The 27,339-nt window shown below is 45.0% G+C and overlaps 1 protein-coding gene across 10 annotated transcripts in view; it reads right to left on the reverse strand.

Moving 5' to 3' along the window:
• MYOF (myoferlin) overlaps window positions 1–27,339 on the reverse strand; it is a 228,335-nt gene that overhangs the window by 154,521 nt on the left and 46,475 nt on the right. For 7 of the 10 annotated variants that reach the window (XM_056529441.1, XM_056529439.1, XM_056529437.1 and 4 more), the window contains one exon: window positions 25,102–25,289. In XM_056529441.1, the coding sequence (XP_056385416.1) occupies window positions 25,102–25,289 (188 nt within the window). Of the gene's footprint in view, window positions 1–25,101; window positions 25,290–25,373; window positions 25,646–27,000; window positions 27,061–27,339 lie in introns of those variants that run through there. The other 3 variants (XM_056529446.1, XM_056529445.1, XM_056529442.1) reach the window with 2 other exon arrangements.

The following is a 27,339-nucleotide window of genomic DNA, read 5'->3' on the forward strand; positions in this document are numbered from 1 at the left end:
TACCACAGAGAGGCGACACCTGTGTTTCGCACTTAGTAGTGCTTCAACGGGCCGTTGAAGCACTACTAAGTGCGAAACACAGGTGTCGCCTCTCTGTGGTACCCCGCTTGTACCATCCGTCCTCTCCCCGAGAATTGTACTATGGCTGTGAGCAACGTGCAATAAAATCTGCTGAATTGGAAACCCGGTGAGTGCCGACTTTTCTTTGTCTTCTCATGCACTAATTTACAAATCTGTTTAACTTTCCGGAGCCAGTTGATATATAAAAAAAAGTTTTGGCCTGGAATACCCCTTTAATATTTTTAGCCGTTTGGATGTGATGCTGGAACATACACACACACGTTGAGTTTTAAATATATACTAGCGGAGTATCCGGCGTTGCCCGGTGTTTCCTTGCTAATCCTTGTTGGGAAGGAAAATAAACTAAGGAGGAAGCTTTTGACTTCATATCCCATCCTCATATATTGTTGTCATATCCCGACCTCCTATCCCGTCATTATCCTGACCTCCTATTCCGACCTCCTATCTCAACCTCCTCTCCCTTCCTCCTATCCCGTCCTCCTATATTGTTGTCATATCCCAACCCCACATCCCGTCATCCCGTCCGACCTCTCGTCCCGACCCGTAATATGTGCACCAGTTATTGAAATATCTCCAGCCGTACGGAAGTTATGTGGGAACATACATTTCCCATTGATTTGCATGGGACTTTAAACAAAAACCCCGACCCTCACAAATGGGGGTGGTTAAGGGTTAAGTTAACTATCCTATATTTTAAGTGGACATATAAGTAACATGTGACCAAGTATTATCGAAATATCTCCAGCCGTTTGGAAGTTATGCAGTAACATATATTTCCCATTGACTTGCATGGGACTTTAAACATAAACCCCACCCCTGGCAAATGGGGGTGAGTAAGGGTTAAATCACCTATCCTATGTTTGTTGTTGACATATAAGTAACATGTTTGTCAAGTTTCATGTTAATATCTTTGGCCGTTTGAAAGTTTTTGTGGAACATACACACATATACATCATACATACATACACACATACATCATACATACATACACACACACACGTTGAGTATATATATATATATATATATATATATATATATATATATATATATATATATATATATATATATATATATATATATATATATATCTCTGAGGCAATAGTGCAAAGTGTTTACATATGTACTATCTATATACAAAGTAGATATTCGGGTTGTTAAATAGGTTTCCCATTGTTCAAACACAATACAATATATATTATTAACCAATAAAGAGGACCAGTATAGCTCAATACTACACTGTGGAGACGCTGTGTACACAAGGGAGGGGAGCGCTGCTCAATTGTCCAATGAATAAACATAAGATGACTCTCTCAGAGGTTAGGCAAATAGCTCGCTGTGGATAATGTAAGGCTATGCGGACTGAGCCAGTCCTATGGAAGATGACAAATCCTGCAATGTCCGCCCCGTGCCCTCCAAGGCTGTGGAATGAACAGGGACACTCCAGCATCCTCTTTGACACCATACCCCAATCTTTTATGCGGCTATATACAATCGCAATCTGGTATTAAAATCAATGGGTAGCAAAATACACTGGACTAGGCAGGATTATGCATGTAAAATTCTAATATTTGTGTTAGCTAAAAGAATACCATACTGTCCCCTACGTTCCCTTAGGCTAGTGTTTCCAAACAAGTGTGTCTTCAGCTGTCGCAAAACTACAACTCCCAGCATGCCCGGACAGCCAACGGCTGTCCGGGCATGCTGGGAGTTGTAGTTTTGCAACAGCTGGGGGAACACTGGTTGGGAAACACTGACTCAGACATTCATATAATCAGGATTTATTTCTATTTACAGCCGTCTGCATAACTCAGACACTGTGGCTGGAAAAACTGCCAACATTTAGCTTATTCTGCATTAGCCGTTGTCGAGGGAAAAGTAAGAATTTCCCACAGAGCGGACATTTAGGGCAGGATGTAATAGAAGGAATGTCCCAAGTGGACCACCCCTTCCATGATGCCCATATGCCATCATAGGGCATGTAGAAAAGGGATTGCCCCATGAGGACAAATGCGGTGGATGTCACAGGGTCCCTAGCTCAAAAACCCAGATATAGAAGCACTCTAACAGCACCTTATATTGTACATTCATCTATGATACGTAGGTGGAAGAATACCAAGGTATAACAGGCAATCCACGCAACAGGTATTTACGAGACATGCCGAGATTTGTGTCTGAAAGGTGTTCTGCAGTCCTAAATAACCGTGCCTACAGGATATAAAACAGGTTATGAAGGAGCCAACACCCAGACTAGCACTGAAATGCTGAGCAAAGTAACATCACCAGAGGTAAATACTAGACCTATTTATGCAACTGATCACGAGCCCTTACCTGGGACGGGATGGGCTTTAAAGGGGTATAACAGAAAGTTATAAAGATTTGTAAATTATTTCTATTAAAACATCTTAATCCTTCCAGAACTTATCAGCTGTGTAGTTGTTTTCTGTCTGACCACAGTGCTCCGTCACGCCCCCTCCTTAGGCTTGCATTGAGGGGGCGGAGCGTGACATCACACGGGGGCGGAGCCGTGACGTCACTATGCTCCGTCCCTGCAAGCGCCAGTAATCAGACCTGGAGCGAGCACGCTCCGTGGGCCGATTCTAACGGGGTGCGGCGGGACCCCTGCGATCAGGCATCTTATCCCCTATCCTTTGCATAGGGGATAAAATGTCTTAGTGACAAAGTACCCCTTTAACTTTCTGTTGATTAAAAAAAAAATAATAAATACCTTTTAAATGAGGCCTAAAATACATCATTTTATAAGTAGGCGCATGATTATACACTGCTCATAAAAATAAAGGGAACACTTAACACAATGTAACTCCAAGTCAATCACACTTCTGTGCAATCACACTGTCCACTCAGGAAGCAACACTGATTGACAATCAATTTCACATGCTGTTGTGCAAATGGAAAAGACAACAGGTGGAAATTATAGGCAATTAGCAAGACACCCCAATAAAAATGACTAGTTCTGGAGGTGGTGACCACAGACCACTTCCCAGTTCCTATGCTTCCTGGCTGATGTTTTGGTCACTTTTTGAATGCTGGCGGTGCTTTCACTCTAGTGGTAGCATGAGACAGAGTATACAACCAACACAAGTGGCTCGAGTAGTGCAGCTCATCCAGGATGGCACATCAATGCGAGCTGTGGCAAGAATGTTTGCTGTGTCTCTCAGCATAGTGTCCAGAGCATGGAGGCACAACCAGGAGACAGGCCAGTAAATCAGGAGACGTGGAGGAGGCTGTAGGAGGGCAACAACCCAGCAGCAGGACCGCTACCTCCGCCTTTGTGCAAAGAGGAGCAAGAAGAGCACTGCCAGAGCCCTGCAAAATGACCTCCAGCAAGCCACAAATGTGCATGTGTTCACTCAAACCATCAGAAACAGACTTCATGAGGGCCCGACGTCCACAGGTGGGGGTTGTGCTTGCAGCCCAACACCATGCAGGACTTTTGGCATTTGCCAGAGAACACCAAGATTAGCAAATTTTCCACTGGCGCCCTGTGCTCTACACAGATTAAAGTAAGTTCACACTGAGCACGTGACAGTCTGGAGATGCTGTTGACAACGTCCTGCTGCCTGCAACATCCCACAGCATGACCGGTTTGGTGGTGGGTCAGCATTTTTTTTTTTTTTTTGAGGGGGGGGGGGGGGGGGGGCGCCGCACAGCCCTCCATGTGCTCCCCAAAGGTAGCCTGACTGCCATTAGGTACCGAGATGAGATCCTCAGACCCCTTGTGAGACCATATGCTGGTGCGGTTGGCCCTGGGTTCCTCCTAATGCAAGACAATGCTAGACCTCTGTGGCTGGAGTGTGTCAGCAGTTCCTGCAAGAGGAAGGCATTGATGCTATGGACTGGCCGCCCGTTACCCGGACCTGAATCCGATTGAGCACATCTGGGACATCATGTCTTGCTCCATCCACCAATGCCATGTTGCACCACAGACTGTCCAGGAGTTGGCGGATGCTTTAGTCCAGGTCTGGGAGGACATCCCTCAGGAGACCATATGCCACCTCATCAGGAGCATGACCAGGTGTTGTATGGAGGTCATACAGGCACGTGGAGGCCACACACACACTACTGAGCCTCATTGTGACTTGTTTTAAGGACATTTAATCAAAGTTTGTGTCACGATTCGGCAGACTGGATGTGGATCCTCTGTGCCAGAGAGGGATAGGCGTGGACCGTGCTAGTGGACCGGTTCTAAGCTGCTACTGGTTTTCACCAGAGCCCGCCGCAAAGCGGGATGGTCTTGCAGCGGCGGTAGCAACCAGGTCGTATCCACTAGCAACGGCTAAACCTCTCTGACTGCGGAAGATAGGCGCGGTACAAGGGAGTAGACAAGAGCAAGGTCGGACGTAGCAGAAGGTCGGGGCAGGCAGCAAGAATCGTAGTCAATAAGGCAATAGCAGGGGGTCAAGTACACAGTAAGGACAAACACAGTAGCGCTTTCACTAGGCACTAAGGCAACAAGATCCGGCAGGGGAGTGCAGGGGCAGTGATCAGATATAGCCAGGAGCAGGTGGAAGCCAATTAAGCTAATTGGGCCAGGCACCAATCATTGGTGCACTGGCCCTTTAAGTCTCAGAGAGCTGGGACTAGAGAGCGGAGCCGCGCGCGCCAGCACATGACAGCAGGGGACCGGGACGGGTAAGTGACTTGGGATGCGATTCGCGAGCGGGCGCGTCCCGCTATGCGAATCGCATCCCCGTCAGCAATGTCAGTGCAGCGCTCCCGGTCAGCGGGTCTGACCGGGGCGCTGCAGGGAGAGAAACACCGCGAGCGCTTCGGGGAGGAGCAGGGACCCGGAGCGCTCAGCGTAACAGTACCCCCCCCCCCTTAGGTCTCCCCCTCTTTTTGTCGGGATGTCGCTCCACCTGGGACGAGGACATTGGGAGCGATTGTAGAGTCTCCTTCAGGGGGACAGTGAAGTCCTGGGCAGACCGGTCAGAAGGAGTGGGAATGGGGAGGGAGGGCAGAGGGTGAGGCTTGGCACAGTCCAGATAGGCCTTGGGGAGACCAGGCACAGGAGGGGACACGTAGGCCCGACAGACGGGGCCGGGAGCAGGCGTGAGGCATTTCTTGCGGCAAGCAGGACCCCAATTCTCGATCTCCCCGGTGGTCCAGTCAAGGGTGGGAGAATGGTGCTGGAGCCATGGCAGACCGAGAAGGACTTAAGATGTGCAGCCGGGCAGAACCAAGAATTCAATCTTTTCGAGATGTGGTCCAATGCTCATAAGCAGAGGCACTGTGCGAAAACGCACAGTGCAGTTCAACTTGACTCCGTTGACTGAAGCAATGTAGAGCGGCTTGATGAGACAGATCACCGGGATGCAGTACCTATCAAGCAAAGAGGCCAGAATAAAATTTCCAGAGGAACCAGAGTCCAAGACGGCCACGGCAGAGAAGGAGGAGTCGGCAGAAGGAGAAATCCGTACGGGCACAGTGAGACATGGAGAAGCAGACTCCGTACCCAGAGACGCCAGGCCCACATGAGCAGGTTGCGTGCGAGCATTTTCCAGACGAGGAGGACGAATCGGGCAATCCACCAAGAAATGTTCGGTACTAGCGCAGTAAAGACATAGATTCTTATCCCTACGGCGAGACCTCTCTTCAATAGTCAGGCAAGACCGATCTACTTGCATAGGCTCCTCGGCGGGAGGCACAGGGGTAGACTGCAAGGGATACCGTGAGAGAGGTGCCCAGGGATTAAGGTCTTTTTCCTGGCGGATTTCCTGGTGTCTTTCCGAAAAACGCATGTCAATGCGGGTGGCCAAATGGATAAGTTCATGCAGACTGGCAGGAATCTCTCGTGCGGCCAGCACATCTTTGATGTTACTGGATAGGCCTTTTTTAAAGGTCGCGCAGAGAGCCTCGTTGTTCCAAGATAATTCGGAAGCGAGAGTACGAAATCGGATGGCGTACTCGCCTACTGAAGAATTACCCTGGACCAGGTTCAGCAGGGCAGTCTCGGCAGAAGAAGCTCGGGCTGGTTCCTCGAAGACACTGCGAACCTCAGAGAAGAAGGAGTGTACAGTGGCGGTGACAGGGTCATCGGAGTCCCAGAGCGGTGTGGCCCAAGCCAAAGCCTTTCCAGACAGGAGACTAACCACGAAAGCCACCTTCGACCGTTCAGTAGGAAATTGGTCCGACAACATCTCCAAATGTAGGGAACATTGTGACAGGAAACCTCGGCAGAGTCTAGAGTCCCCATCAAATTTGTCCGGCAGGGACAAGCGGAGGCTAGGAGCGGCCACTCGCTGCGGAAGAGGTGCAGGAGCCGGCGGAGGAGATGGTTGTTGCTGCTGTAGCTGTGACTGAAATTGTGACTGAAGCTGCTGTAGCTGCGACTGGAGTTGCTGTGTCATGGTGGTCAAGTACGACAGCTGGTGATCTTGTTGGGCGATCTGTCGGGCTTGCTGGGCGACCAGCGTAGAGAGGTCAGAGACAACTGGCAGGGGAACCTCAGCGGGATCCATGGCCGGATCTACTGTCACGATTCGGCAGACTGGATGTGGATCCTCTGTGCCAGAGAGGGATAGGCGTGGACCGTGCTAGTGGACCGGTTCTAAGCTGCTACTGGTTTTCACCAGAGCCCGCCGCAAAGCGGGATGGTCTTGCAGCGGCGGTAGCAACCAGGTCGTATCCACTAGCAACGGCTAAACCTCTCTGACTGCTGAAGATAGGCGCGGTACAAGGGAGTAGACAAGAGCAAGGTCGGACGTAGCAGAAGGTCGGGGCAGGCAGCAAGAATCGTAGTCAATAAGGCAATAGCAGGGGGTCAAGTACACAGTAAGGACAAACACAGTAGCGCTTTCACTAGGCACTAAGGCAACAAGATCCGGCAGGGGAGTGCAGGGGCAGTGATCAGATATAGCCAGGGAGCAGGTGGAAGCCAATTAAGCTAATTGGGCCAGGCACCAATCATTGGTGCACTGGCCCTTTAAGTCTCAGAGAGCTGGCGCGCGCGCGCCCTAGAGAGCGGAGCCGCGCGCGCCAGCACATGACAGCAGGGGACTGGGACGGGTAAGTGACTTGGGATGCGATTCGCGAGCGGGCGCGTCCCGCTATGCGAATCGCATCCCCGTCAGCAATGTCAGTGCAGCGCTCCCGGTCAGCGGGTCTGACCGGGGCGCTGCAGGGAGAGAAACACCGCGAGCGCTTCGGGGAGGAGCAGGGACCCGGAGCGCTCAGCGTAACAGTTTGATCAGCCTGTAGTGTGGTTTTCCACTTTGATTTTGAGTGTGACTCCATATCCAGAACCTCCATGGGTTCATAAATTTGAAAGCTGAATGTGCAGCAGAAGTTATCATATACGGTACTTACTGGGCTTTACGATACAGTAGTTAAATGGAATGGAATGTATCGCCTAGATTTGTTTTAACTGAGGTGAGACAGATACTGAAACATCTTCCTCTTTTCTAATTCATTTTTATATTATGATTGCAATTTTTGTATTTAATTTTTTTTGTACAGAATTATGTTGTTGTTGTTAACAGGACCCATGGACATTGGCAACAACAGACAGGAACTATCCCATTCAGATAAATGGGCAGGCATACTCTGTGGGGGAGATATATCAAAACCTGTCCAGAGAAAAAGTTGCTGAGTTGCCCATAGCAACCTATCAGATCGCTTCTTTGATTTCTCAGAGGCCTCTTCAAAAATGAAAGAAGCGATCTGATTGGTTGCTATGGGCAACTCAGCAACTTTTCCTTTGAACAGGTTTTGATAAATATCCCCTTTCCAAAGACCATTTCACTGGGAGGAGGAGGCTGAGCTGTGAGCTTTATCTGTTGTTTTCACTTTCTATTGGTGCCACCTTTCACTGTAATGCTGTACACCAATCTTCAGCAGCCTCTTCCTTATCACAGAAAACACAGGTAGTCTCAGCTTAGTTTTAAGCTTAGAGATGAAAATGAAAGTTGCATGATTTCAGGATTGTTTTATAAATATGGATATTTAAATAGAAAATTCGAAAAATCATAATTTGTTTTTAAAGGGTACCTCTGATCAAAAAAACTTTTGATATATTATAGATTAATGTATGCAGAATAACTTTCCAATTGCATGTTATTAAAAAATATGCTTCTTTCTATTTAATTTTCCACTTTGAAGAAATGACCACTAGGGGTCTCCCTACCAGTCCTGGCAGCAAGCATTTCAGACTCATGTTGGAGTCCTAAACACTAGGAGCTGCCAGTCTGCTTTGTTCACAAAGGAGAACACTCAGAGCTGCCAGCCTGCTTTGTTCACAGCCTGTTTGGCTGTGAACAAAGCAGGCTGGCAGCTCTGAGTGTTTAGGACTCTAGCGTGAGTCAGAAATGCTTGCTGACAGGACTGATCAGGAAAAATACAATAGAAAGAAGCATATTTTTCATTAACATGCTATTGGAAAGTTATTCAACATTCATTAATCTAAAATATATCAAAAGTTTATTTGATGAGAGGTACCCTTTAAACTTTTGTCATAAAAGTTGGACAGGGTATATTGGTGCCCAACAACATATTATACAGGAACGGAAAGGAAAATTGATCTTTTCAGTGCTGGTGTAGGTATCTTGCCAAATGAAGAGGAATTCCCCAGTGATTTCCTTACAGAATAGCTCATATCAAGGGTTTAAAGGAATTGTCCAGTATAACAATTCCTTGATACACCCGTTACACCCCAGCATCCTTATATATGCCCGACATATTTGATCTACACTGATAGGCTGCAATGTATCAGGACGGGACAGATTGTTCTTCTGATGTATTTAGCTCATAGGAAATTGCCAACACGGCTATAAAATAATAAAACTCAACAATCTGTAAAAAACATCTCTAGTCATTGACAGCAAGAAGACATGCTACTTTATAAAAAATAAAATAAAATGATTAAAGTTATTCAGTTTGTCATTGTCACCCGTCTCCTCAGCTCTAGCTTCCCTTTCAGGACATAATAAAAGTCTGACTGGAATGAGGAGAGAATGGCTGCCAAATCACCTCAGGGTAGTACATAACAGGTAGCATCAGCAGAATAGTTTTATTGTCATAGCGTAACTGTACAGGAGCGTTTCCTGACTACCGTATGTACAGCACGTGAAAGATACATAATCTGGAAAATGGAGTCATAATGTGGGCCCTTTACCTTTAGGGTTCATGCACATGGCTTAGCTAGTTCCATGTGTCCCATGAAGTGGACACCATAGGAAAATGGAGGAGCACATGTCATACAGTATATATCGTTCTCATATGAGGAAAATGCAGCGTGTCGCTCACTAACATGCCACCAGGAGCTGTGGGATCAATGTCACAGTCCATTGTACGATGGGTACCTAGTGGACATAAGCGAGCCCTGCAAATCCCATTTTCTTTACTTTCAAACACTGATGGAATGGTCCTAAGATGTGTCACCAATGGGGACCCCCAATGATCATGAGACTGATGGGGTTGTGGTGCTTATTTGAATGGACTCCTGCTAATGGAAAGTGTTCCTGCTGTGGAAAAAGTGCGGGAACTCCGTTCTCACATGTTCCTGCAGGACTTAAACAGGATATTCCGGGTTTATACATCTTAACCTCTATCCAAAGGACCAGCTATCACGCCCCCTCCCATAGACATGAATGGAGGGGGCGTGGTGTGATGTCACGAGGGGGCGTGAGCGTGACGCCCCCCTGTCTTGGAAGCAGCGCCTGGCACAGAATGCTGGGGGCTGCACCAAGATTGCAGGGGTCCGCACCGTGCCGCAAAAAAACTGTATACGCTTAGTCGACTGAACATAATCACTTATAGACTACATTTAGTCCATTGAAATCATGAGAATGCTGTGGTACACATTGGCATAACATTCTGCGCCTTTTACCAACGTATTCCACAAAATTACCATCGGACCAGCCATTGGCTGTCTGGGCATGCTGGAAGTTGTAGTTTTGCGACAGCTAGAAATACCCTGTTTGGAAAACACTGCCCTAAAGGGAAGAACTGCTTATGGACAAGCTCTGTCCTCTGTCCTTGCAATATGAAAACTTGATCAAGGACAATGCACCAATTCTTCTAATAGAAATTCACACTGAAGACAGATGCCGCAGCTACAGCAATACCACTCACCCCTGGGCTTCAGATAATAGAAAGCAGCTGCATCCAGTCATGTGACAACAGTTGCCATTTACTTCTGTTTAACTAGGTTAGTAACAGCAGACTGGAGAACAAGTGAAACAATATTTTACTATTTTAGTGTAATTCTCACCAACACTGCATTCAGTAATATCTGTTGTTGCAGTTTATCAATATGTTATGTAATGTTATGCACGGTCATGGCATTTTTTTTCAGTTTTGCTGTGGCTTTCCCCTAGCACCATATGGACACCACATGGTATTGTAAAAACAAGAGCAGCGGACGAATGATTCCATAAATGCCTATTTCCAGTACTTTATAATCTCACTACTGCCTCAGTGTGTGAATACAGCCAATTCTAGTATGTAAAAAAATCAAAGCTTAAAGGGGTACTCGGCTGCTCAGCGTTTGGAACAAACTGTTCCGAATGCTGGAGTTGTCAGCTCGGGACCTAATTGCCCCGCACCCTCATAACGGCATGCCCAGCCCCTCAATGCAAGTCTATGGGAGGGGGCGTGACGGCTGTCACGCCCCCTCCCATAGACTTGAATTGAGGGGGCGGGTCATGACATCATGAGGGGGCAGGGCTGTGACATCACAAGCTCCCGACACCGGCTCAAGTGTTCGGAACAGTTTTTTTCAAACGCTGTGCAGCGGAGTACCCCTTTAAGGTGTTAGTCTTAGGCTATTTTTTTGGGGGGTCAAATGGTGCCTCAGCAACCTGCAGTTGTGTCTCTCCAAGCCCCATGTCAGAACAAGCAGGACAGAGTGCCTGGACATCGCCTTTAAAGGGGGTTGTCCCAGATCACCCAGTAGGAAAGCCAGATATCTCCCTGCAGAGGCTGCCAAAACAAAAATGTGATGTTACGTGGCGGCCATCCTGTCATGTAACACTTAGAGAATGTTCACACGGTGGAATTAATGCAATTCTGTAGAAATTTCATTCAGCAAAGCTTGCTAAATGGAATTAATGAATTTTGCAGTAATTCAGTTGAAATCTAAACACAGAATTCCGCTGAAATTCAAGCCCCTTTGATCTTTGCCGCAGAATTCCGCACAATATGAGAGTAGTCTTATATTTTGACAGAAAGCAGAATTTGCAGTAAATTACAGCAGAATTTCCGTCGTAATTCTTTGAAATTCTGCCGTGTGGACATACCCTTAGACTGCATAAGTACACCATCACAGGACTCCTGCAGATGGTGTCTTGATAAGAGGACTCCCACGACATGCCTTTAGGGTGTAATCCCAAGCATAGTGAAAGGGATGTTTCGCTATTTTTCCTAATGTATTTGGAACGAATAAAGAAACCCTGCAAATGGGCCTTCTGTTTTCTCTCTACGCCTCAAATGCAGGCCTATGTCTCTTTGTGTACCCTTCTTTTTTGCTAACCTACCAAAAGAAAGTAAGTAATAATTTGGGCACATTTCAGAGGGAGACTGCAGGACCAGATTGCACTGGGTTTGTTTGAAGTCTGTTACCATGGAACCTAAGATTGCATAATAGGAAATGTAATTGACTTTTGACTTTCAAAGTGTCCCTGCTATCATAAAAGACATCAACATTTTAATTGGTCGTGGTCTGAGTGTTAAGACTCCCATCAATCTTTAAAATGCCGGGAGAAGTTCACGGTAAAGAGATTCACTGGCTTACTGCAAGAGAGGAGTTCCATAGACTTATAATGGAGATTGTCTCGTGCAGCAAGATGAAGATAGCAGTAAACAGGGAGTAAAGCACATTAGGGTGAGATTTCTCAAAACCTGGCCAATGGCAACCAATCAGATTTCTTCTTTCATTTTTAAAAAGAGCTCTGAAAAATGAAAGAAGTGATCTGATTGGTTGCAATGGGCAACTGGGCAACTTTTCCTCTGCACAGGTTTTGATAAATCTCCCCCATAGTCTGGTTTGTTCTAGAGATCGGTGGGGGTCTCAACATCCAGACCTCAACAATCAAGACTTTTTACAAGTTTTCCTCTAATTATAGAGACATGTTAATGTCAGGAAAATCTACACTGTATGAAACATGTCATCCTCTATCATCATAGATGGATTTGCACGAATAGAGGAAAACTGGTTGCAACGATGGACCTCCCCTTTAAATCAGTAACACAGCAAGTGGAACTCCCCATTTCTCGGAGATGTTATGCTTTGCTAAAAAGGAAAAACACTGGCAGAGATTTTGGTTTGTTTTTAGATAAGAACTTTAGAAAGGATAGTGGAGAGCTAAAACAAGGCTAGACAGGTCTGCTGTCAGATTAACATATCTGCTATAATGAATAGCTGTAAGTGACAGCAAATTGGCAGTAAACAATGTAGAGACAATGTAGAGCTGTAACATAAAACACAAAAAACAAGATGGTTTCTCTTCGCACTGCTTTTTGGCATCTTTTTTTTTTTTTTTTTTTTTTTTTTTTTTAAAGGACCCATAGCAGACTACTCCATACTGCTCAGCAGGATCAACAGAAGTCTAACAGATCAGAACCGAACCACTAGCCTGAACAACATTTGTAGAAATCCCAGTATGCGTCTTTTATGTCCTATAACCCCTTCATGATGAACCAACTCCATACATTTCATAGGAAATAATGGGAAAAATGTATCAAATCTTGTGCAGAGAAAAAGATGACCAGTTGTCCATAGCAACCAATCAGAATCCCATCTTTCATTTTTCAGAGCCCTTTTTAAAAATGAAAGAAGCAATCTGATTGGTTGCTATGGGCAACTGGTCAACTTTTCCTCTGCAAAGGTTTTGATAAATCTCCCCCAATGTATGGTGGCCCCTTATGCTGAGGGAGATGAACAATAGGGTATGGAAACAAAGAAACAAGAGGCGGCAATGTTTTAATCTACAGTTTTAGTTTCCTATGTCCACTGTATTCATGAAAAAGTAACTATAAGTTGTACTATTCTTTAAGTACTGTGTGTCAGATATGAAAACCCATGGGGTGGAAAGGGACACTCTTCGGGTGCGTTCACACTGCGGAATCTCCGCTCGCTGAATTTCACGAGCGGACATTTGGCCTGGCGGCCGCCGCCGTAGATGCTTTGGCGCTAGGGCCACGGGGCACTGAGCCGTCACCATTGACAGTTATGCAGTGCTCAAGGAATCCGCGCAAAGTATGAACATGTTCTTTCTTTGCGCGGAACAATTTCAGCGGCGGAATTGTCCGCAGCAGAAATTCCGCAGTGTGAACTGGTCACACTAATGTTAAGTTCACACCGTGGAATTCCGCTCGCGGAGTTCCGCTTGTGGAATTCCGTGGGAATTCCGTAGTGTGAATACACCCTTAGGCTGTTGACACATCAGGAACATCCGCACGGAAAATCTCAGTGCGGCCATTCCACGGCATAATAAGTCAGCGCTAAGACTGCACGGGAATGCGCAGTCTCATAAACGGCAATGCATTCAGTGTGTTTTTTCACAGAAAGAATGGACAAGTTCACTAGCGTTCCTTTACCTTGTGCCATTTGTCATTTTACCCTCTCTCACCTCTGCTTGTGACCTGCCTTGCCTTTGCCTGCTGATTTTATACTGCACTCCCCTTCAGATGGTTTACCCCTTCGTCTGTTGATTTTGTACCGTATTTGCCTGTGTTTTGCTGACCTGGCCTGTCTGACTTTCCTAACACCCTGTGCAATTAGCCAAGTGTGGAGACCATCACCCAGTTGAAGGCTGTCATTTAGGCTGTCATCCAACTAGACGTAACTGTATTTTTAGCATGATTATATTCTACAGAGTGCTGGTGTAGATCTGATATGTGACCCTTGCATAGGCTCTGTATGATAATATTGTATATGTACTTGTGGTGTCCCGTTACCGTATCCTATCTGGTACCTGCGTATGAGGGTCCCCTTAGCCAGAGTCCCTAGGAAGTTGGGGTATCCATTGTCTAGTTCACCCCTGGTCACCTCTCATCTAGAGAGTTATTGAGCTAATAGTTTTTTTAGGATGCATGTAAATATAATGATATCAATGTAAATAAATAATTACCTGTCCATAGCGTAGCAGGACCTGCGGGTCACGTGGTCAGGAAAACTCTATGGTTTTTGCTTTAGGACCTTTGGAGGTCCCTATGACGTATTCTACCCATCACTCCATTTAACGGTGAGTGACAGTTACTGGGACCAATCCAAAACGGCCCTGCTCCTGCCCATATAAGGGAGCGGCGGCCGTTGCTCTCTCTCTTTGCTCCTGCGCTCCTGACGAGGAAGGATCTCTACAGCTATCTCCCGCAGTGAGTTAGGCCCAAGCCTTGCGACAACGGCTGATCGATTCTAAATTGAGAGTGTAACAATCCCTGGGCACTCTGCATGATCACCGGACCTTATCTAACCCCTAAATCTGGACGGATCTGCAAATATTCCCTAAATTCAGAGACTGTATCTAAAAGTCAAGGTCCGCAACAACTGTCAGTCATTGCACTATATAGAGACTGTATTCCTGAGACTGTTATTGTGCATTGGATGTACCGCAAGCCTTTCAGTAAAGTTTGTTCAAGTTCAAGTACCTTGTGGACCTTCAGTCATTTTTATACATGCACCTATCGTTACTGGGAAGGGCGGCGATAGGCCGGAAAATTACTAGCCCGCAGCCTGGCGTCACGAACTATAGGGTTAACATTAACCCCTCATCTACCGAAACAACTCCCCAACTACCATTCACCCCCCCCAAGGGCTACCACATACTTATGGTGTGAAGACATCCCCACCTGCAAAGGTTCTCTCAGCACAGTGACACTACACTGGGCTGGACCGAGTGTGCGTGGATAGGGATTGTCACCTGGCTCTTAGGTCATTTGAGAAGAGGATCATCACCTCCCCCACAGTCCTGCCCCACAGTCCTGCATGCTTTGCATCCGCTAACATTTATTGTTCTGTGAAGTCTATTACATATTAGTATTTATTCTTCAGGAAGTCAAGTCAAGCACATGACCCTTTAAACTATATAAACAGCTGCGTACCATCCATCTCAGGCACATGGAAACTCTGCACAGATTTCCTGTTAACATTACAGTGTATACAAGGTTGTTAATATTACAATATCTTTTCTAAAATCATGATAAAAATATGAAGATTTGCATAGTCACAGCAGATGAACACACAGGACAAGGTGGTTTCTCTACAACAAGTCAAAGTGATGACAAGGAAAAGAAGAAGGAAAAAAAAAGTGGTGGTGATTCAACGGAAAATTATGCAGGCTATAAAGTCTGCCAGAAAGGGCTCAGATTTCAACATACAAGGCGGGGGGGGGGGGGGCGACGACGTAGTTTCAGTACTTTAAATGAGCACCAAGGCCATAAGGGCTCGGTATTTGTTTCCTCCTCCCTTGGGTCAATTTCCTACCCCCTTGTTTGCAAACAATCTTGATCCTATGGACAGTGGAGTCCTGCACAAGTTCTCACCATTTGATAGCAAAAGGCATGGGACACACCATGAACTACACCAAGTTAACGGGGTATTCCAGGCAAAAACTTTTTATATATATCAACTGGCTCCGGAAAGTACAGATTTGTAAATTACTTCTATTAAAAAATCTTAATCCTTCCAATAGTTATTAGCTTCTGAAGTTTAGTTACTGTTTTCTGTCTAACTGCTCTCTGATGACTCACGTCCCGGGAGCTGTCCAGCTCCTATGGGGATATTCTCCCATCATGCAAGGGATATTCTCCCATCATGCACAGCTCCCGGGACGTGACATCATCATTGAGCAGTTAGACAGAAAACTTCAGAAGCTAATAACTATTGGAAGGATTAAGATTTTTTAATAGAAGTAACTTACAATTCTGTTTAACTTTCCGGAGCCAGTTGATACATATAAAAAAAGGTTTTTGCCTGGAATACCCCTTTAAAAGGGTTTTCGGAGATCTGAATAATGATGGCCTATTAGGATAGTTGTCAGTAACAGATTGGTGGGGGTCCAACTCCCAGCAACCCCATAATCATCTGATTAAAAGGGACTTAGGTGCTGCAAAGAGCTGGAGTATCAGCCGCAGCCCCATCTATCAACTGAACTGTTGGGGCGCCAATATAAATGTATCTTATAATTTTCTGCCAAAAGAAAGAAACGAATGGTCATCCTGTTCACCCATAGTAAACCCAATACACCAGTTATAGTGCAGGTGAACAGGAGAGTGGGGTCTCTGACTAAGATATTGTCTCTGGCTAATATTCATGGTTGCCTGTCACATGAGCGCTTGCGCCTACTGTGCGCTCATGTGACCAGCGACCATGAATATTCAAATTCACCCGGCGGACCTGCCCCCAGTGCGCAATTCACCGAAGATAGAAGAGGACCTTCAGAGGGACCTCGTGCTGGACTAAAGGTAGGTATCTCAGTCAGAGACCCTGCATCTCCTGGTTACCCGCACTATAACCCGGTATATTGGTTTAGTGTGGGTGAGCAGGATGACCGTTTTCCTCGAAACTGGCCATAGATGTTACATAGAGGACAGTCAAATACACAGTTTCTGGCAATAGCAATCTAATGTTTAATGGGAAGTCGCCCTACTGTCTCCCAACAGTATGGTGCAGTGTAATTCTTTCCAACCAGAGTGTCTCCAGCTGTTGCAAAACTACAACTCCCAGCATACCCGGACAGCCTTTGGCTGTCCGGGAATGCTGGGAGTTGTAGTTTTGCAAAAGCTGGAGCCACCCTGGTTGGGAAACACTGAGATAGATCATCAGTTCTTCCTACAGGGCAGTGTTTTTCAAACAGTGTGTCTCCTGCGGTTGCAAAACTACAACTCCCAGAATGGCTGGAAACACTGGGATAGGTCATCAGTTCTTCCCTTAGGACAGTGTTTTCCAAACAGTGTCTCCCCTGCTGTTGCAAAACTATAATTCCCAGCATGCCTGGACAACCAAAGGCTGTCCGGGAATACCTCAAGTTGTAGTTTTGCAACAGCTGAAGGCGCGCTGTTGGAAAAACACTGACATAGTGGATTTCAGGCAGAGTGGAAACGTTTATAGGGCATGAACAGAGAGATCTTGTGGCCGGCAGCTATCTATTCTGTATGACCGATATTATACATCAACTTCCACCATGCAGTGATTCATATCAAACAATGCCATGACACGTTGTTTCCCACAGGAATGCACAGTTATGGAGTGTGTGGAGTCCCAGCACCAAAGGCTGCCCTGTAGCTTCGGACTTCCTCGGGCAGGCCTGCGGCATGAGTGTTGGGCCCACTGAGAGACTAGTTATTGTTTCTATTATGTTCTAGCACTTAACCGGTGGTTTAATATATTTTCCAAAGCATTATGTTATATGCTATTTCTATATGTGTATTCATGTGTGTTCTGTGCCTTTAAGAGGTGAGCAGTACAAGACCATGTGACCCTGTATGCCCAATGGGAACCCCTAAATTCTGGGCTATATAGTGTAGTGGGAGGGGAGGAGCTGCCCCAGTCTAGCCCAAGTGCTAAGCCTGAGCACAAGTGTAGTAAAAGGTGTGAGGTGTGTGGAGAAGCTCAAATTGAAGGCCCAGAACAAATCTATCATTCCAAGTCTTATTCAATCATTCTGCAAGGATCGCCCGCATGGTGAAAGTTCATGCCCTGGCGGAGAAATCTACAGGACCTTGACAGAACCCTAGCAACCTTGAACAATCTTCAGTCCTATCTCAAGTCAGTATCAATTTATTGGGTGACAAGCACCACAAGCCCCAGTAAGGCAACAGGACTCCCAAGGGGTTACACTGAATCCACCATACTGTCTGTGTATCAGTCATCTATAACCTGACATTGGTATGTTCCTTTATTCCTCGTGTCTGGCCCATTAGAAGCTGTCTCCAACCTCGTACTGTGTATAGGCTAACGGTGCCCTGGCGTCACAAAGTGATAAGGTATTTCCTAACACCACCCATGGCATCACAAGTGTACATAATCCAATGCTCCAAAGCAAAATGTGGGACCAGGGTGCCTCCAGCTGTTACAAAACTACAACTCCCAGCATGCCTGGACAGCCACTCAGTGACTATCTCCTCTCTATTCTCATTTACTTATCCCTGGCTACCCCAAACCTTTGTTACATCTCCCCCCAGCTACTGGGTTCCCTAACAGCTGGCACTACAGTCCTAAGGACTTCAAAGAAAGCTGTGAGCACATCTATAATGATAAACTGCGATGTTGCGTCACAAACCAGAACCAGATGTTTTCTCTGTGTCATCCTGGATTATCAAATGGTGATTATTTGCAGACACAACTGTACCCAGTATAGAAAACATGGCAGAAATGTGTCCTATCCCAAGTTATGAAGAAGGATAATGTTATGTTGAAAAAGTGTCATGGCTTCTGTTCTTAACCGACCTACGACTGATTCGTTTTGGTGGATATCAGTAACAGGATGTATCAGATTTTCATCAGGGTTTTGTTAATTTTAAGGACAAGATTACATAGGTGTAGCTAAGGGCTAATTCACAAGGGCGGACTTTACTGCGAGATAGCATCTGTGCACAGCAGCTCTCCAGTGCAGATTTTGGCAGCAAAATTTTCGTTGCGGAAAAAGCACCACAGACCCCATATCTGGCGAGGAGAGTCCGCCTCAATTCAAACTTGCAGCGGGAAACACATTGCTAACTCACAGGAAAATCCACCTATGTAGACGAGCCCCAGAAGGGTATGTTCACATGGTGCATTTTTAGAGAGGGGTAGCCTCAGATGTCTGCCATGTTTTACTCGCTGTGAGTAACATATGTCATCTTCATTCGATTGGGCATAACTGTATTCAGCTCTATCCCGGTCAATGGGGGAGATTCATTAAAACCTGTACAGAGGAAAAGTGATCTAATTGGTTGCAATGGGCAACTGGTCAACTTTTACTCCACACAGGTATTCATAAATCTCCCCCATTGACCGGGAAAGAGCCAGATGCATGTATCCATTTATTTCGGGATATATGAAATGCATGATGCACATCAGAAGGAGCCCCAAAAGACTGTGTGAATTCGGCCTAAGGGGTGCAGTGGCAGCTGTTTTCTGAGGGATGCACCCAAAGCTCTTCTGCTATATTAGTGTATGTTCACACTAAGGGTTTTTCCATGCACAGATTTGCACTTAGGAATTATTGTGTCTGAACCTTTATCCTTATGGGTCTTCTGTTGACCCATTAACACTGCAGAATTCCATTTGCGGAATTTTTTAACTGATCCGCCAAAAGAATAAACACATTCATATACTTTTGACAGAATTATGCACGGATTGCATTGCCATCAAAGGTGACAGCGCAGGTCTGAGCGGTCCTAGTGCCGAAGGTTCGGTAGTGTAAACATACCCTGAGAAAGCATCAGTATTATAAATGGCATGTGGTAATTGCAATTCGCTTACAGATTTAGCATTGGGGCCCAGGAGCTTCAAGGTTTGGCGCTAATTTATTATTATTTTTTTTTTTTTTTTTACAGGAAGAGAATAAGGGAAATTGGATATTAAGTCACTTCAAATTCTAGAAGAGATAACACCACAAAGACAAACATCTTAGTGATTTAGACTCGCATCTGTTCACATCTGTCACATTCTCCGTCAATGATTCTTGTGATTCAGATGAAAGAGTTGTGCCAGACCTGATCTGGGCCGCACCTACCACGTGTCATTTATACTGCTGATGTCTTCTTTTATGGTTTAATGAATAAAATTATTTAATAAAATTTAATAGACATTTTTTAACCCCTTAAGGACTCGTTTTTTCCTCCTTACCTTTTAAAAATCATAACCCTTTCAATTTTCCACCTAAAAATCCATATTATGGCTTATTTTTTGCATCGCCAATTCTACTTTGCAGTGACATTAGTCATTTTACCCAAAAATGCACGGCAAAACGTAAAAAAAAAAATCATTGTGCGACAAAATCGAAGAAAAAAACGCCATTTTGTAACTTTTGGGGGCTTCCGTTTCTACGCAGTGCATATTTCGGTAAAAATTACACCTTATTATTCTGTAGGTCCATACGGTTAAAATGATACCCTACTTATATAGGTTTGATTTTGTCGCACTTCTGGAAAAAATCATAACTACATGCAGGAAAATGTATACGTTTAAAAATGTCATCTTCTGACCCCTATAACTTTTTATTTTTCCACGTACAGGGCGGTATGAGGACTCATTTTTTGCGCCGTGATCTGAAGTTTTTATCGTTATGATTTTTGTTTTGATCAGACTTTTTGATCACTTTTTATTCATTTTTTAATGGTATAAAAAGTGACCAAAAATGCGCTTTTTTTATGACTTTGGATTTTTTTTTGCGCGTATGCCATTGACCGTGCGGTTTAATTAATGATATATTTTTATAGTTCGGACATTTACACACGCGGCGATACCACAAATGTTTATTTTTTTTACACTGTTTTATTTTTTTTTATGGGAAAAGAGGGGTGATTCAAACTTTTATTAGGGAAGGGGTTCAATGACCTTTATTAACACTTTTTTCTTACATTTTTTTTGCAGTGTTATAGGTCCCATAGGGACCTATAACACTGCACACACTGATCTTTTACACAGATCACAGGTGTGTATTAACACGCCTGTGATCAATGTTATCGGCGCTTGACTGCTCCTGCCTGGATCTCAGGCACGGAGCAGTCATTCGCCGATCGGACACCGAGGAGGCAGGTAAGGGCCCTCCCGGTGTCCTGTCAGCTGTTCGGGACGCCGCGATTTCACCGAGGCGGTCCCGAACAGTCGGGTCACTTTCACAGCGGCGGTCAGCTTTGACCGCCGCTTCTAAAGGGTTAATACCGCACATCACCGCGATCGGCGATGTGTGGTATTAGCCGCGGGTCCCGGCCGTTGATGAGCGCGGGAGCCGGCGCAGGACGTAAATATACGTCCTGCGTCGTTAAGGGGTTAAAAAAAATCTAAATTTAAGGAAATGTGGACCTGCAAAAATGTATCAAATGCCCTGTGACCATTTAATAAATTTTACAGATTTGGGGCAGATTTGCTTTGGGGCCCTAGTGCGACTGCTAGCTCTGCACCCCCTATAGCTATACCCCTGCCAACAATGATAAATATCGCCTCCCCCCACCAGACCCCCCCAATGACCCTTTCTCAGCAGCAGCAATCTAGGATATCACTCTTTAAATGTTTTCATTCCATCAGTTCATGGTTAATAGTACAAAGCCATTCATAATAAGAACCATACAGTCTGGGGTCAGTAAGTACTCTCCTCTACATAACAATGTCAGTTCTCTTATTACAGGTCAGAAAAATTGAAAATCTAAGAGGACTATGATAACTGCAAACAGCAACATGCTCCACAAAGGCCTGAAAGTAATGCAAGACAAAATGGGGGACCACTGCTTGCTGTCAGGGAATGGGAATATTCTTTTTACTAGAAACTGCAAACTGGATTGGATACAACTGTAGCAAACAGCTATGAGAAATATTAGGATTGTATTTTTTTTTTCAGCTGAAGAATAGAAACTAGAACATTCCTGTACACTGATAACAAAACAGCAAAATAATAAGGAATAGCAAGAGAAGATACAGTGGAAGGTTGCAGGATGTTTTATTATAAAGCAAAGCTGGGGTTATTCAGCCATTCAAAACGGTTGACCTATCCCAGTGTTTCCCAACCAGGCACCTTGGTTGGGAAGCAGTGAGCCATCCTCTGGATAATTCATCGATAGGAGATCAGCAAGGGTCCAATTCCTAGGCAACAACACCGATCTGGCGCTCCAGCAAGCACTGCAGCCTCTTTAAACAGCTGATCTCATACTGATCCAAAAGGAAAGGTCATCAGTTTGAAAAGGTAGATAACAACTATGGCCTCGTTCACATTGCTGTCGGACTCCGCTATTTGGAGTTCCGTTGGCAATCCGGCCAGAAGGCCGGGAGTTTAGCGGAGAAATGAATTATGCAAGCACTATTTTTTTTCTCCACCGAAATCCTGTAAAGTTACCAGGTGACCAACAGACCCCATGCAAGTGATGAGGCGAGCTACTATGTGCTTTACCCGAGACCAGCAGGTATCAGGACTTGTCAAAAGTTTATCTGCCCCCACTAATCGTATCCATTGGCACCCCTTTTTTGTATACTGTTGACGTGAGCAGCTGACCCAATCTCTATGGCCACCTAGTGACTCCTTTAGGGACATTTGCGCTGTTTCAAAAGCCCAACGGACACCATTTTTCAATCTGCTTATAATAGAAGATACTAGGGATCGACCGATATGATACTCTGTGGAGGTTAGGGCCGATAGCCGATTAAATTATACCGGAATATCGGTATACGTTATCCGCTATTTGACGCCCACCGCCCCCCCCCCCCCCCCCCCCCGCGCGACACCGCTACAGGTCATTGATTTAAAGCGGGCGCTATAAATCAATGAACTGCAGCGGCTTTTGCGGTGCCAGAGACCGCCACCGCCACACGCTTTTCTCCCCCGGCCTGTCCTGGGGTCCTCCTGAGTCCTATCACCGCGACCGCACCGTGCCGCACCCCCCACCGCACCTCCCCAGCCAGAGACCGCCGCCGCCCCATTGCCTCCCCAATTCCCGGTTTTATAATTACCTGTTCCCGGGGTCCACGCTACTTCTGGCTCTGGCGGCGTCCTCCTGAGCTGTCACTGTGCGAACTGACGGTGACATCGCGTTGAGGACGTCACTCTTCATTACGCAGCGCACAACGTAACACAGGACGCCACAGGAGCCAGGACCCCGGTAATTATAAAACCGGGAATGGGGGAGGCAATGGGGCAGCGGTGGCGGCCATCTCTGGCCGGGGCGGTGCAGGTTATTATCGGATTATCGGCAAGGTAATTGCCGATACCGATAACGTCCAAAATCGTGAATATCGGCCAAACCGATAATCGGTCGATCCCTAGCAGATACATCCTGAATGGAGTCACTAGAGGGGAGATTTATCAAAACCTGCGCAGAGGAAAACCAATCAGATCGCTTCTTTCATTTTGCAGAGGTCTATTTAAAACTGAAAGAAGAAATCTGGTTGCTATGGGCAACTCAGCAACTTTTCCTCTGCACAGGTTTTGATAAATTTCCCCCTAGGTCACTCAGTTCGGCCATAGAAGTGATGGGGGTCTGCTGCTCCCATTAACAGTATATGTCAACATCCTGTTTTCAGCGGGATACCGACGTATACAAATAATGAGGGCAGGAACACAGTGTGGACCTAGCCTAAATGACAATAACGCTTTAAACAATCATTGTCATTTCAATGTAGGCTGTACGTTGCCAAGAGCACACGCTGTTTTCACACAAGGGACAATTGGCATCTCTAAAAATTGGCGTGGGTCTCAATGGTTAGATTTAGAGATGAGCAAATTTACAGTAAATTCGATTCGTCACGAACTTTTCGGCTCGGCAGTTGATGACTTATCCTGCATAAATTAGTTCAGCTTTCAGGTGCTACGGTGGGCTGGAAAAGGTGGATACAGTCCTAGGAAAGAGTCTCCTAGGACTGTATCCACCTTTTCCAGCCCACGGGAGCACCTGAAAGCTGAACTAATTTATGCAGGAAAAGTCATCAACTGCCGAGCCGAGAAGTTCGTGACGAATCGAATTTACTGTAAATTCGCTCATCTCTAGTCAGATTCACAGTGATCAGCTAGTTATCCATTATTCTGTGGGCGGGGGGGGGGGGGATGACTTAAAAGGAGTACTCCAATGTTTAAAAGCTTATTCCCTATGCACACAATAGATGATAAGTGTCTGATTGCAGGGGGGTCGAATTTCTGGGACCCCCCCCCCCACCCCACAATCTCCTTGCTGCATGGAACACAATATTTTCCCTATGAGAGTGCTGGAGTACAGCGTTCCGCCTTTCCATAAAGGAAGCTTTGAGCGTGTCCCAACCACGTACTCCATGCAGCGGAGAGATTCAGGGCTCCGTTCTGGAGATCACAGGGGAGTCCCAGAGGTCGGATCCCCAGCGATCAGACACTTATTACCTATCCTGTAAATACGGGATAAGTTTTAAATGTGGAGTACCCCTTTATGTCCTCCACTCTTTCAAGTGGCTCAATATTCCTCTGTACCTAATAGAGTCCTGAGCAGGCGATCCCCTCTATGACAGTGTTTTCCAAACAGTGTGTCTCCAGCTGTTGCAAAACTACAATTCCCAGCATGCCCGGACAGCCATAGGCTGTCCGGGCATGCTGGGAGTTGTAGTTTTGCAGCAGTGGGAGACACACTGTTTGGAGAACACTGCTTTACGACTTCCATATGCTCTACAGGGTTTATGGGAAGGGTTCTCCGAACAGAATAACTTTTTTTTAAAGCTTTATTTCTATGAAATTGGAATAAGTATATAGAGGTCAAATCTTTTGTACATATTCTTGCCTAGATAATTGATATTATTGGATCACGCCATTCATTTGACAGTAACATACGGCAACATCAACCCCATCTCATAGGTAGCAGCCTATGCCACATATTCGCCACGCCCTGTGATGCTCATTGAAAAAAGGTAAAAAAGAATCCAGAAATTGTATAAGCAAAAAAAAAAAAAAAAAAAAAAGAAGACTAAAACGCTCACAATAGACAACCTAGCAACACGGTTTACACCAATAATACCTTGGACGCCGTACTGACGTATTTCCATAACCAACCATGGAGTTAACCCTTTATTATCCCATGAAACAAATCTAAAAACTCCAGAACCATGGCATTCCGCTCAGCGCAGAACAACAAGTCACAGCATGCTAGTTCGACATTCTGTGACTTGTAGTTTCCCTTATTGCAAACAGCAGCCATTCTATGACATGCTAGCTAAAGCATAACCAGACCTATTACCATTCATAGCTCAAAGGCAGTTTTGTCCTTGGCGAGGGGAAAATACAGCTAATTACATGGAAGTTAAGGAACGCTGGGGAATGCTGTGTATTCAGCCGCAGACAGGGTAGCCTCCTAAATATAAACTGGATGTCTACACAGATCTACAGTAAAATATACAATACTTCATCCAAGTCTTACCTCTGAAGGTGAGGGTCACTATAGGATCTGGCTTCCCAAGCTTGGTTTTGGGGATATTGGTAGCAGACTCCACAATAATCTTCAGCATGGTTGCAGGGCTTGAGTGTATAATACTTAGTGACTTCAGCTGCACAGAGTTCCTTGGCTGGGACTGCTCATCTGCAGGCAGCAGTGATAGAAGTGAGAAACTGCGGAACAAAAGGGATTGTTGCTTTAAGAAAAAAGTTGGGTGGATCTTAGGAGCAATTGCATAGAGGAGGCTGAGAAAATACCTGTAAACTGATCTCTATGCAGCTCAGTGCTGGACTAGTCATTCTGCAGGTCCCAGCCTGTGAGCTTGTTGTATGGGAGGGAGAGCATTGGAGGGTTCAATATTCTCCTATGTTTACATTACTGGTGGTGGTATATACATACACGTTGGATTCCCAGCAGGCAATACTATGCTATTATAGGGCAGATGCATAATGGAGTAGATTCACTGTCAGACTGCTTCTACATTGAGTTTACAGATAGTAATTTTAACCCTGGGTCAATGAGTTTACAGCTGTAAGAAAAAATATTTATTTATTTTAAATGTAATATGGTTGTGTTATGTACGTTTTATGTGAATTTTTGACTTTAAAAAAATATCTTTTTGGAGCATGATTTGAGAACATACACTCAAAAAAGGCTCCGGGTATGGCTTTTGCATACAGTCCTATGGACTGCAGCTGTCACTTAAAATTTAAAGGGGTACTCCGGTGAAAAACTTTTTTCTTTTAAATCAACTGGTGGCAGAAAGTTAAACATATTTGTAAATTACTTCTATTAAAAAATCTTAATCCTTCCAGTACTTATTAGCTGCTGAATGCTACAGAGGAAATCCCTTTCTTTTTGGAACACTGATGACATCACAAGCACAGTGCTCTCTGCTGACATCTCTGTCCATTTTAGCAACCATGCATAGCAGATATATGCTAAGGGCAGCATGGTGGCTCAGTGGTTAGCACTGCTGCCTTGCAGTGCTGGGGACTTGGGTTCAAATCCCACTAAGGACAAAAATAATGAAAGTGTTATTATTTTAACATCAGCAGAGAGAACTGTGGACGTAATGTCATCAGAGAGCATTCCAAAAAGAAAAGAATTTCCTCTGTAGTATTCAGCAGCTAATAAGTACAGGAAGGATTAAGATTTTTTTTATAGGAGTAATTTACAAATATGTTTAACTTTCTGCCACCAGTTGATTTAAAAGAAAAAAGGTTTTCACCGGAGTACCCCTTTAAAATCAGTCAGTTGCGCTTCAAAAAGAAACAATGAAGCGCTAGCCTTACGCTATGTTCACACAGGGGAATGTCCACATGGAAAATCTCTGTGCGGACATTGCTCTGACAGCGGAGCGCCGGTATAACCTGCCATTGCGAGCACCGCTCGGAAATGTGCGGTCGTATAGACGGCAATGCATTTCCAAGTGAAGTCTGCAGAAAGAATAAACATAGGGGGACATTCAACAAGGTATTTTTTGCTTACAAAAGTCGCACAAAAAGTCTCACATGCGCCTGAGCACTTTTTTGCGTGACTTTTGTTAAGTAAGCAAAAAGTTACAAACAGCATTACCTAAGCAAATTTCAGTTTTCACTTTGCAGTCGTCAGCTATTTATGATGCGCAAAAATCGCACGTAGGCAAAAAAAAAATCTCAAACCCCTAACAAAAAGTCGCAAGTCTGTTCCAGGTCTGATCTCGAGTACAAAACTCCGTACGTGAGCAAATTCAAAAAGTCGCAAGAAAGTCTCACAAAAGCTGCGCTATTTTTTTTTTTTACTTATGTGCTCCATATTTATTAATCCCATATGATATTTATTATACTATGTAACACATAAGCAAAACTAAAGAATAAAAAAATGACTTCAGAACTTGCTTACCAAAGCAAACAATGATAACTGTCCGCCATACAGCCTAATGAAAAAACATTACAAGACCATAAAATAAAAATTACTCATATTAGGAGAGATTTATCAAAACCTGTGCAGAGGAAAAGTTGCCCGGTTGCCCATAGCAACCAATCAGATCACTTTTTTTATTTTTAACAAGGCCTCTGCAAAATGAAAGAAGCAATCTGATTGGTTGCTATTGGCAACTGGGCAACTTTTCTTTTGCACAGATTTTGATAAATCTCCCCAATTATCTTTATTAACCCCTTCCAGCAAATGGACGTTTATGAACGTCCATTTTTCCTGTCACTTTAGGCAAATGGACATTCA

Source organism: Hyla sarda, chromosome 7 (genome assembly GCF_029499605.1).
Source record: "Hyla sarda isolate aHylSar1 chromosome 7, aHylSar1.hap1, whole genome shotgun sequence".
In the NCBI taxonomy this organism is placed as follows: Eukaryota; Metazoa; Chordata; class Amphibia; order Anura; family Hylidae; genus Hyla; species Hyla sarda.